The 12,854-nt window shown below is 39.7% G+C and overlaps 1 protein-coding gene across 1 annotated transcript in view; it reads right to left on the reverse strand.

Moving 5' to 3' along the window:
* LOC124613007 (paraplegin) overlaps positions 1-12,854 on the reverse strand; it is an 88,603-nt gene that overhangs the window by 27,403 nt on the left and 48,346 nt on the right. Inside the window, exons 7-8 of the mRNA XM_047141561.1 lie at positions 11,069-11,291; positions 10,823-10,985 (exon numbers count right to left, since the gene is read on the reverse strand). Of these exons, the coding sequence (XP_046997517.1) occupies positions 10,823-10,985; positions 11,069-11,291 (386 nt within the window). The remainder of the gene's footprint in view (positions 1-10,822; positions 10,986-11,068; positions 11,292-12,854) is intronic.

Consider the following 12,854-nt stretch of genomic DNA (forward strand, 5'->3'; position numbering starts at 1 on the left):
CTTTAGTTCTTCCATAATTTTGGGGAGTCTCTGCCCATGCATCCTCTTAAGATGCCCATACCATCTTAATCTCTTTCTTTCAATTTCTTCTCTCATACTTTCTTGTTTAAGGTCCTTCCTAATCTCTACATTCCTTACCCTGTCCATTCTTGTTTTTCCCTTAACTGCTCTGAGAAATTTCATTTCCCCTGCTTGCAGTCTACTCCAGTCCCTTTCTGTCACTGTCCATGTTTCTCCACCATAGGTGACAATAGGGATGTAATAATTCTTACACATAAGGAGTTTTGTTCTTTCTGAAACTTCATTATTCAAAATCAGGTGTTTTATTGTTTGGTAGAAATTGCCTCCCTTCTGTAATCTCCTATTAATTTCGTTAGTTATTCTTCCATTCCTAGATATTTCACTCCCGAAATAAGTGAAACTTTCTACCACTTTGAGGGGTTCTCCATTCAAGGTAATATTTCCGTTGATCCCTTTCTCTCTTCCAAATATCATTACTTCACTCTTATCTTTATTTATTTTTAATCCATAACTTTTCATTATTTCCTTCCACGCGTCAAGCTGTAACTGTACATCTACCTCTATCACCCCATATTACCATATCACCTGCAAAAATCATCTTTTTGTCTTTTTCTTTTACTATATCTTTAACTGCCCTATTCATTCCCTCCATCACAACATTAAAAAGTGCAGGAGATAGAATACTTCCTTGCTTAAGTCCTTGTCTTATTTCGAAGTATTCATAGTCCCCCAATGGTGTTCTAATTCTACAATTGTGTCCTCTGTACATTGTCTGTATAACATTAATGTATTCATCTTCTATATCCATCTTCTTCATTTCTTCCCAGAGTCTTTCCCTGTCAACTGAGTCATATGCCTTTTCTATGTCTATAAAAACCATTATCACACTTTTGTTATACTCCCAACTTTTTTCCATCAGTTGACGGATAGAAAATATCAGGTTGATCGTGCTTCTTCCTTTTCTAAACCCATGCTGTTCTTCATTCAGCTCCTTTTCTATCTTTTCACTTAATCGATTTAGTAAAATTCTTTCAAGAATATTGGCTGTATGACTCATAAGGGTTATTCCTCTGTAGTTTTTACAAAGTCTTTTATTGCCTTTCTTGAAGATGGGAACAATGTCTCCTGTTCTCCAGTCATCAGGTATTGTACTATTTCTCCACACGCTTGATAGTACTCTATACAGCCACTGCATTCCCACTGGACCTGCTGCTCTTATCATGTCCACTAATACTTCATCAGGTCCTGGGGCTTCCCCCCCCCCCCCCCCTTCATCTTATTCACAGCTTTTTCCATTTCTTCCCATGTAATTTGTCCTAATTCTGCTTCCCAACTTCTCTCAATTTCTCCATTATTTGTTGTTTCCTCATGTACCTGTTCCTCAGCATTTAACAGCTTCTTAAAATATTCTTTCCAGAGATCTTTTATATTCCCTGGATCTTCAATAATTGTACCGTCCTCTGTTTCCATCTTTACTGGGACTTCACCTTCAGATGCCTTCCTTTTATTTTTCATCATATTATAGAACATTTTCTTATTGCTCTTCACATCTTCAAGTTTTTTTGTAAACTCTTCCCATGCCTTTTTCTTTGTTGTTTCCACTATTTCTTTGCACTCCTTTTCCTCTATATATCTTTTATGGTCTTCATCATTTTTAGTTTTCCACCACTTTCTCCATGCTCCATTTTTTCTTCTAACTGCTTGGATTGTGGTATAATTGTGGCACCATACACAATCATTAACCAGGCTCCAGGGAGGTAGGGTGCCCTTCCCCATTCCTCCACTAAGGTAATTCCTGTCTGGCGCATCCATGTCGTGGGGGTGGGCATCCTACACTTCAGTAGGCTTGAGTGCTAAGATGGCCGAGTTCAGGCAGGAACCCAATCCCGTGGGGTATAACACGGAACCCATGCCCAGGGTTACGGGTGAAGACCTTATAATAATAATAATAATAATAATAATAACAAAAGCAGGATGTCAAAGTATTGCACCCCAACTCTGCCAGAGAATAAACCAGTCATTTGATGAGACTGCTTTCCCAATGCACTGAAATTTGCAGAAATTTAACCTCTCCACAAGAGGGGCAGACATGATGACCAATATCAATATTATCAACTTTTTTTAGAATATTTGAGCAAATGCTGCATGATCAATTAGAAAGGTGTAACAAAACTCATAACATTACTCTGAATAATCACTACGGATTTAGAAAGGGACAAAGTATTCTGCATGCTATTACAGAACCAACCATCAAAATCAGTAAATGGGTTGGGTTGGATTGTTTTGGGGGAGGAGACCAGACAGCGAGGTCATCGGTCTCATCGGATTAGGAAAGGACGTGGAAGGAAGTCAGCCGTGCCCTTTCGAAGGAACCATCCCGGCATTTGCCTGGAGCGATTTAGGGAAATCATGGAAACCTAAATCAAGATGGCCGGACACGGGATTGAACCATCGTCTTACCGAATGCGAGTCCAGTGGAAATAAGCAAATGACTTGATAAATTGTGTTTATACAGTATCTTTCCTGACCTAACTGAACTATTTAATGTGATAAACCATAAGCTCACAAAATGCCTGTTTATGGTTTCCACGGAAAACCTTAAAGCTGATTCTCATTCTGTGTCAAAAGTAGAAATTAGAGGATAGTTACGTCACAAAATGGTGACAGCACCTGTTCTAGTTGGAAGGAGATACAAGCAGGCATACCCCAGGAATCCATAATATGCCTGTTATTGTTCCTAGATTACATAGACAATGTGCCACGTAGATAACTTCAGAAATAATTCTGTATGCATATGACTCAACAACAGTAGTCTGCAGTAAACACAACAAAGAACTACAAGTGAATACTAAGCAAACTCTTCAAGAACTTGAAGTTTGGCTAAATAACAGTGCTATGAAACAACTTTACAGAAATACAGATTATACATTTGAGAGCAAACAAACTGTTGAATATAGATCACAGTTAAATTATGAGGTCAAAGAACTGATCACTGCAGATTCTGATAAACACAAGGGGCTTTAATAAGTACTGCAACATATCTTTTTCTTAAAGCATGTTAGTTTTATTCAGGATTGCAATACCCCATATTATTCCCCACTCTTCTGCCTACAAAATACCATTTTTCAACATAATCTCCCTTCAATGCAACGGCTTTCCTCCGCCTTACTGCGAGGGCCTGTATGTCCGCATGGTGCCACTATACTGATGATGTCAGAGCCAACATTTTGCTGCATCAATAACCTCTCCGACATCCACATACTACTTCCCACAGAGTGCATCCTTTATTGGGTCAAACAGAAGTTGGAAGACGCGAGATCCGGACTGTAAATTGGATGAGGAAAAACAGTCCAATGAAGTTTTGTGAGCTGCTCCTGAGTGTACAGTTTTGTGTGAGGCCTTGCATTGTCATGGAGAAGGAGCAGTTCATTTACATTTTTGTGGTGATGAACACGTTGAAGTCATTTTTTTCAATTTCCTGGGGGTAGCAGAATACACTTCTGAGTTGACAGTTGCGCATTGAGAGAGGACATCAAACAGAATAACCCCTCAGAGTCCCAGAAGACTGCCACCATGACTTTACCAGCTCAGGTTGCGGCTTTGAACTTCTTTTTTTTGGAGTGGAGTTGGTGTGGCATTACTCTGTGGATTGCCATTTTTCTTCTGGTTTAAAGTGATGAATCTGTGTTTCATCACCTATGATAATGTTTGACAAAAAATTGTCACAATCAGCCCCCTAATGCACATGCAATTCTGCGCAGCTGGTCCTGTGTTGTACTTTATGGTCTTCTGTTAGGTAGTGGGCAATCCAGCAGGCACACGCCTTTGCATACCTCAACTGGTGGACTAACAATAGAGACATACTGTTGTGAAATGAGGAGTTTGTTTGTGATCCGTTCATCACTTTGAATGAGAGTGTCTGTGTGTTCCTACACTGCAGGAGCCACAGCTGTTTGTGGCCAGCCAGCACGCTGGAGATTGGACAAGTTTGCACGACCTTGTTGTGATGATGACAGGCGCCTTGCCCAACGACACACCATGCTTTTGTTCAGTCAGGTCTATGCAGATATTCTACAAATGCTTACGAATATCTGTGGTACTCCAGTTTTCTGCAAAAGGAACTCTATGAACAGATCTCTGCTTGGAAGACAACACATAGAGTTGCCATGTATCGGAACTTTATGAAACTAAAGGGGCTGAAGTGGGAATATTCCATGCTGCCTCACAACGAATTCTGCATTTTTTCAACCAAAACTGGTTGAGGAAAAAATTACTGAAGTACTTATTGAACACCCCTTGTATCTTGGAGTTGTTATAAATAAAAACTTGTCATGGAATGATGATGTAGTGCTTAGTGAAGCAATTAAACTGTTTTGCTTATGCAATGACAGTTCCAAATAATGTAAAACTAGAGTAGCTGTTAAGAAAACTATTTATAATGCATACTTTATATAAATTTTTGGCTACGGCATAATTTTTTGGGGTATGAAAATGCAAACCACCTCAAAGTATTTAAGCTACAGAAGAAAATCATGTGAGCTATGTTGGCAACAAACAACTGGGTATCATGCAAACCATTATTCAAAAGCATCTATTAATAACAATTCTTTGTATGTTGATGCATGAAATAGTCCTCTTTGAGCTGAAAAACAACATCTTTCCAAAAGAATCTGTTGGATATACTTATGAAAAAAGTACAGATCACACTATATGTTGCCTTGTCACAGACAAAGCTTGTTTGAAAATACCACATATTAGTTGGCTTTGGTTTCAAAATAAAATGCAGTTCACAGAAGTGAACTTTGAAGAGCATATAAAGAGCAAACAAATTACAGCATGGAAGATTTTATAAACAAGGAAGACAAGTGGCAGAGACATACAATCTTTACATTGCACTCTAGCTTGTTAAAGGACTTGGATGAAAGTTACCACTAATTCAAGTGAAATGGTCCAGTCTGGTGTTGACAATACCCAAGCAGATGGCATGATGAATGCCATCTCTCATTAGAGGCTTAAAAGGGTGTATTGCATCCTCATATAAGAACCTTGTGATGGCATCTCATACAACCAAAGGCGTAGTGGAATCATTTATGAAGTTTTGATATCCTTGTCAGATACAGAGGAAACAATGCTAGCTTTGCAAAAAATGAACTTACAGTGGTCAAAGCACAACTTGTTTGTGCTGACAATGATAGCCCTTCAAAACGGCAATATCTGCTGACAAAAAACTATTAATTTTCTTTTTACTTATGTTGTTTTCCTGGTGATAAAGTTAGCCAAACATCTGGGAATCACTGAAAAATCTGTTACCTGATGACAGAAGAACAGACTTGCACTGTGTTATAATTTTCTAGTCCAGGGGCTATTAAAAAAAAAAAAAAAAAAAAGGAAGGAAGGAAAATTACGTTTAACATTCTCTCAATTAAAGGTGGAGTGCATGTTCATACTGGGGAAAGAAATCAGCTATGATCTTTTCAGAGAAAACCTCCTGGCGTTTATATTAAGAGATCTGGGAAACCACAGAAAACCTAAGTCTGGTTTGATGGAAAGGGATTAGAACCACTGTCCTACCACAAGTGTTACTGAGCCTCCACCACTATGTCATTTTGCACAGTTCAGAGACACATAAGTTCCATAAGAAGGGTCATACAGTTCGTCTCTCCCTCATGATGATGATGATGACGATGACATATGCAGAAACAGTGTAGTTAGTATTTGGCAATGTTCTTAGTCAGAAGCCTGTATTGATAACAGTTGTCCTCTTCAGATTATAACCTGTTTTCTTCCTCTAAATTTCATTTCTTTACATATCTCTGCTTACAACTCATCACACTGTAGTGATGGTATTATTTTCCAGAACACGGAATGCTCTTGATGATTTTAATATTTGTTTTCCATAAATCAATCAAAATCACAAAAATAATGGTAACTCAAAAATCTGTGTTGAAGGCAATGCTGCAAAGGGCTGGGGATGACTAAAAGTATCTTCTGGCATCATCCCAAAAAGGTGTAACTGGCAGCATGCCGAAAAGGTGTAACTGAAAATTTCAATTATTGGGATGCATCATATTCCTTGGCCATACATGATGCTCCTTTTTAGTTGGTTCCTGGGGTTGTGAGAGGATTGGAGGTATGTGGTGATACACAGAAGCCCCTTTCCCCCCTCCCCTTCATCACACATTACCACCCCAGACTAGAACAAATGAACCACGTCCTTCGGCAGGGCTTTAATCATCTATCACGATGCCCTGAAATGATGGATGTCCTCACCAAGATCCTTCCTACCCCTCCTAAAATGGTGTTCCATCACCCACCCAACCTCCACAACATCCTAGTCCATTCCTATGCTACTCCCAATCCCAGCACCTTGACAAAGGGATCATATCCATATGGAAGACCTGTCCAAACCATCCAACCAATACCTCCTATTCCAGTCCTGTCACAGGATTATCCTACCCCATAAGCAGCTGGGCCATGTGTGAAAGCAGCCATGTGTGCTGGAATCATTGCACAATTTTTTATATTTGTTTGGCTACAAACCAGCTGTCCATCAGGATGAATAGTCACTGCCAAATTGTGGTGAAGAGCTAAGTGGATCATCCTGTGACACAACACACAGCCCTAACTGTGACACAGCTGAACATAATATGGTTGATTTCAATGGCTGCTTCACCACCCCGGCCATCTGGATCCTTCCCTCAACCACTAGCTATTCTGAACTGCACAGATAGGCGTTATCCTTACAACACATTCTGCACTCCCAAAATTATGCCAACCTCAACCTACGATAACCTACTGTTCCCATACCCTACACCCAACAGTTTCCACCCCCTCCTCCTAGTTCGAGTCCCCTCACCTTCACTGTGCATTGGTCTCTGTTGTGCATCCACCAGTCCTCTGTGTTCCTCTACTTTTCTGCTTTCCTCCAGAGCCTCCCAATGGTGCACCTGACAAACTTTCCTACTTCCTTTTAGTACACTCTGACAGACAGCACTCTGCAAGCCAGTCACATTCCAGGCAAGTCAGCTGAATGGGAAAACCAGATAAGCAGGTGCACCTATTGCTGTTCGAAGAAGTCTATCACATTCTTTATTTTTTATGGTTGGGCATTATCCAGTGGAAATATGGCATGGGGAGCTACCTGCAGAAGAGGTACCACCTCTGACTGTAAAACCTCACTTATGTAGCAGCTGCAGTTCTGGTTGCTATCAATACACATGAAGTCAAAATTGTGTGTACACAATAGCACCTTCAACAATCAAATCTCCTGTTTTTCCAGTCTGTTGCTCAACAAAGCATGCTGTCAGATTGGAGACACAGTGGTAATGTCTAACACATATATGGCCATTGTGATGTAACATATAACACTGTTACAGTGCCGCTTAACCCTACGTCTATCAATCCGACAAATGCTGAAAGCAATCTTTAAGTGACATACTGGTTTAGTAGTTACGAGCATGGAACTGTCTGGATGTTTTGTTGTGTATTTTTGCTTGTAATGAGTGTACAGAGGGACTTCAAGGTGGGGCAGTAATCGCAGGAGATGAAGTACCTGTGGGATTTCTCCTGGAGATTGTTCCATAAAATATAACTTGTTCTTTTATTTAAAACTTTACAATATAGGGAACATCACATAAGACAGCATATGTCAGTTTGACAGCTTGTTACAAGAATCTTGTACAGATTTTGTCTATTTCTGTGTGTATCTCTTGCGGTATTGATACACTATGGGCATTTATTCTGGGCTTGCTGTGTTACTCAAACCTGAGACGATGATGCCTGGAATGTGCACAAAAGCTTAAACAGGTACTTCATCTCCTGTGATTACTGCACACTTCACATTTATTTATAAAAGTTCCGTATATCTTGAAGCATTTCAGTTCCAGCATTGTGCATGACTGCAGCATCGAGGAGGTCCAATGCACCTGCAGCAATACGGTCATAACACAAGAATATTTTAGGTGCAGAAATTCGTAAGTATGAGAAGTCATCCTACTCAAATCTAAGTACATTTACAGGTAACATCATTCCATCACTATAGCATAGTTTGAAGCATGTCTCATCCGGGAACACTTCATTTTCCCAGTTGGTTCTACATTGGCACAACTTGTGTACCCAAATACAGTTTGTGGTTTCCAGACAACAGAAGTAATGCAATAATATCCATGCCCCCAGTCGAAATCATAGCAGGTACTATTAAACCTTTGATGCAGACAGATCCACACCTGTTGCAGCACTTCAGTGTTCAGCCAATACCACAGCTATAACTTGATGGTTCACTACAGCCGCTGGCCGTTATGGATGAGCGGTTCAAGGTGCTTCAGTCTGGAACCATGCGACCGCTATGGTCGCAGGTTCGAATCCTGCCTCGGGCATGGATGTGTATGACGTCCTTAGGTTAGTTAGGTTTAAGTAGTTCTAATTTCTAGGGGACTGATGATCTCTGATGTTAAGTCCCATAGTGCTCAGAACCATTTGAACCATCACTACAGCCACACGGCCAAGATGGTGGGTATATGTAGTATCCACACACTGCTGCATCAATCCCCTTCTACTCATGTCCCCACTGAAAAATCAATTTCATAATAGCATGCTCTGTACAAGTTGAAAAGTCACAATGAGACAAATCAGTTTTCAGGTTATTGATCATTCTATCTAGTACGAACTGCTGATATTGCACATTTTGATGTCAATGAGAAAAATATCCAGCCCTTTTCCTCTGACATGCATCTTGCATAATGGAAAGGACAGAAAAATTAGAGAACTTTGGGTCTGCACAGGAAAGTACTGAATCTTCTTCCCACAGACCTCCTACTAGTCAGAAAAGGTATGTGGACTCCTTGATAATTGATGGTGATTTCAGTGACTGATCACTGACTGTGGAGGCAAACAATAATGGATCCTTTCATTTAATTACTGTACACATTACATTATATTTATTTATTTATGATGAGGGTTGCCTGGCAGCCTTTGCAAACATATTTATCACTTTCATGTGTCTCTGCATTTTGCTGTGTTTCTAACAAGTCACATCCCTGAACACAAGAGTGTCATCTGCAAACAGCCTCATATGGGTACAGACTTTATCTGCTATGTCATTTATAAATATCAAGAACAGCAGTGGCCCTACCACATTACCTTGAGGTACAAAGATGACAGCTGTCCTCCTAATGATGCCTCCCCTTTGAGAGGGACATACTGAGTTCTGTCACATGAAAGTATTCAATCTCACCACATATCTTTCCCCATATTACATATGCATCAGTTTAGCTTACCATCTGATGGTATAAAACTCTACTGACAGTTTCTGGATGTCAAGAAGAGGGGAGAAATGATTCTGGTGCTACCAGCAACTTTATGATGGTTGCAGAGTACAAATGAAGATTTATATGAGACCCGAGTTTTGCGCAGCATATTCAATCTTCAAATAACTTATGGGAGTGCAGTGGGTGACACTGTCAACAATTGCCAATATTTCAATAGGTTCACACCCTGTCATTAATGGCATTTGTTTAAGATGTCACCCAGGTGCATTCCTGTATGTTTTACAACCAAAGAGCTTGACATAACACAGACATTTTGGGCCACTAAAGAAAGGGCACATCCCTATGTTGACACCATCTCTCCTGGAATCATAATCACTTATTGAAATCCAGAATGAATTTTCACTCTGCAGTGGAGTTTGAACTAATGTGAAACTTCCTGGCAGTTTAAAACTATAAGCTGGACCAAGGTACCAGGTCCCAGATTTGAGTCTTGGTCCGGCACACAGTTTTAATCTGCAAGAAACTTTCACTTATTGATATCTCACTGTTCCATGTATCTTCCAAAACTGGAATCAGGTAGTTAATTCTTTATTAGTGTTCTAATTTTTTAATATTTTTAATTTTCGCAAATGTAAATGTCTGCTGGATCGAACCCATACCAGCCACTGAAAATATTCGGTCAAAGTGTAAAAAGTATGTGTACTTTGCGCACACTGTCAACTTCTCTTGCCCGTTTGTCACAGAGTTGTGAAATGGCCTGAATGTCTAGAAGCAAAATGATTATTTACAGTTCCCAACAGTGAACAGGTACAAAATGCAATTCTCCAGTTGACAAGAACTGCTACTGCCTGGTAATTACAAAATTTTGTGGAATATTCAGGCAGATGCATGCCAAGATACCAGAGTGCATTAAACTGCCCACTTCTGGGATATGGGGAGGCATGCCAACCAGCCTAGATGTGGTTTTTTGGCAGTTTCCACATCCACCTAGATAAATACTGAGCTGGTTTGCATGTTTCATCTCATATACCCAATGTGCAAACACTGCAAAAAAGATGCAACATAAGACCATGTGATTACACTAGATGCAGGTGGAAGGGTAAATGGATTCCTCCCTGGAGGGGGAAGGGGTGGTGGGCCTGGCAGAAGCTTTAGAATGCCTTTGGGAGTGGTGACCACATCGTAATAATAGCCTATACAAGATTCTTTGCAAACTTGGAGAAGAACTATACCAGTATCGACCCAGCACTGGCTGGATAAAGGGCACCAGAAAGTAAGGAATTCAGCAGGTATTTTCAGAAACTATAATATTATGCTGAAAAGGTCTGTGGTGAATTCTTGTCACATCACATCTATTCAAGATAGTTACCTTTACTTTGTAAATGTACTGTACAAACATCAAATAATAAATCATTTAGGAACATTTGAGATGTTATTTTCTGTATTTGTTTGAAGTGCTGGCAAAAAGACATAATGATATATTAAACAGGGGACAATTGTAACGGGAGAACAAATCTTTAGAACAATTAACTCACCACTAAATCCAGGTGTTAAATATGCAAGTCTTTTAGAGTATACCTCAGGAGGCTCTGATAGACATATGCTCTTGAGATGTTGCTCAAAAATCTCTTTCCGCTCTTCAAATGTTGGTAAGTCAATTAGGATATGACGATCAAATCTACCAGGTCGAAGTAATGCCTAATAATAAAAGATTAATCCATGATTAGAGAAATGGGGAAAGACAATTTGGCAAAAAAAATTGCAAATGAAATATAGTTCACCTTATCTAACACATCAGCCCTATTAGTTGATGCAAGCATGATGACACCTTCCTTCGATGCCATTCCATCCATTTCCACTAACAGCTGATTCAGAGTCTGTTCTCCTTCACCAACTCCTCCATCAAACTGGCCTACTCCTCCACTTCTTTTTCGTCCAATTGCATCTATTTCATCTATATATATAATGCAAGGAGAACGTTTTCTTGCTTCTTTGAAGAGATCTCTGAAATAGTTAAATGTATACATAAAATCTATTTGTGAGCAAAATATATATAGATATTGGTACTCACAGAAGCAGCTAGCTCAGAAATAGCAAAAAATTAAGGCAACAGGGCTAGATTAACAACAATATGACAAGTTATTAAGTTTTCAGAATCTGAGCTTAATTCAGAGTCAGCAAAACGAAATGTTTAGAAAGGCAGCATACAGGTCAGTCCCTTAGAGTAACAGATCCCAAGAGAAGAGAGTTTTTTTTTTGTCACTAAAAACTAATTTTGCTGCTGTGACCACACTAGCAACTGGATCACTTTGTTCATTTCCATGAAATATTCTCAATCTTCTCTACTCTAACAACATGGCTGTTCAAAACTCCTAATGGATGGGCAGCTGTAAATGTATAGGTGTGTATGTTGGTGAAAATCTGCAATGGACAAACCACATTAATTTTGAACACTGAAAAAGTCAGTAGTAGCTTATATCTCCTTAGCCAGCTCAAGGAGGTAGTTCCTACCCAAACAATAAAAAGTTTACTACCAAACAATTTACCCCTTTCTTAGCTATGGGACTGAATTATGGGACTCTGCAGCTGGTGTCTGCTTAAAAAGAATATTGCTAGTTCTTCCCTTTGGGGGCAGGGGGGGGGGGGGGGGTGGGCAATGCTTCTCAATTTAACTGTGGCAGCCTCCTGTTGTTATAGATAGTTTGATTTCAGTGTACCCCAATGGTATAGGCTTTTGGAGAAATAAAACCTCCACTGGCAACTGGAAACAGTCTTTTCTTTTGAAGGTTTTCTCCCAACATTACCACACGACCTGGTTCCCATTCATTTTCCCATTCTGACCAAGACCAGTAAGAACAATTAGTATACTGCAACATTAACCTCTTAGACGTAGTCACACTGGGTTGCAAAGGCATCAACTTGTTTTTCACATGTGCAGCCTGTGACTTATAGCCGTTTCTCTCCTGTAAGAATCACTAAAGCCTGGAATTTAAGAATCATTGATGAAACATATCAAAATACAAAAAATAAAATGGCTCTGAGCACTATGGGACTTAACATCTGAGGTCATCAGTCCCCTAGAACTTAGAACTACTTAAACCTAACTAACCTGAGGACACCACACACATCCATGCCCGAGGCAGGATTTGAACCTGCGACCATAGCAGTCACGCAGTTCCAGACTGAAGCGCCTAGAACCCCTCGGCCACACCGGCCGGCTACAAAAAGTAGCAGAAACAGCTGAGTACCACATCAAAGTGCATTTACCAAGAATCCATGGGTGGCTGAAATTCTTTCAACAATATAGCCCATGGTGGGAAAATTAAACAGTATTAAAACCATTTTTGCAAAGTGATTTGTACAAACTAGTGCAAAACTTTAACAATGTGAAACCATTTAAGGCCTTTCATGCGAATTATTATTATTATTATTATTATTATTATTATTATTGAGAAAGGGTCAAACCCACAATCCATACAGGGGAAACCTACTTGGTGAACATGAAACCTTAATGACATTTTGTGCTGTTATTGTGTACAGAACCTTTTAGAATTTGTCCATGAATGC

Source organism: Schistocerca americana, chromosome 4, assembly GCF_021461395.2.
Source record: "Schistocerca americana isolate TAMUIC-IGC-003095 chromosome 4, iqSchAmer2.1, whole genome shotgun sequence".
Taxonomy (NCBI): domain Eukaryota; kingdom Metazoa; phylum Arthropoda; class Insecta; order Orthoptera; family Acrididae; genus Schistocerca; species Schistocerca americana.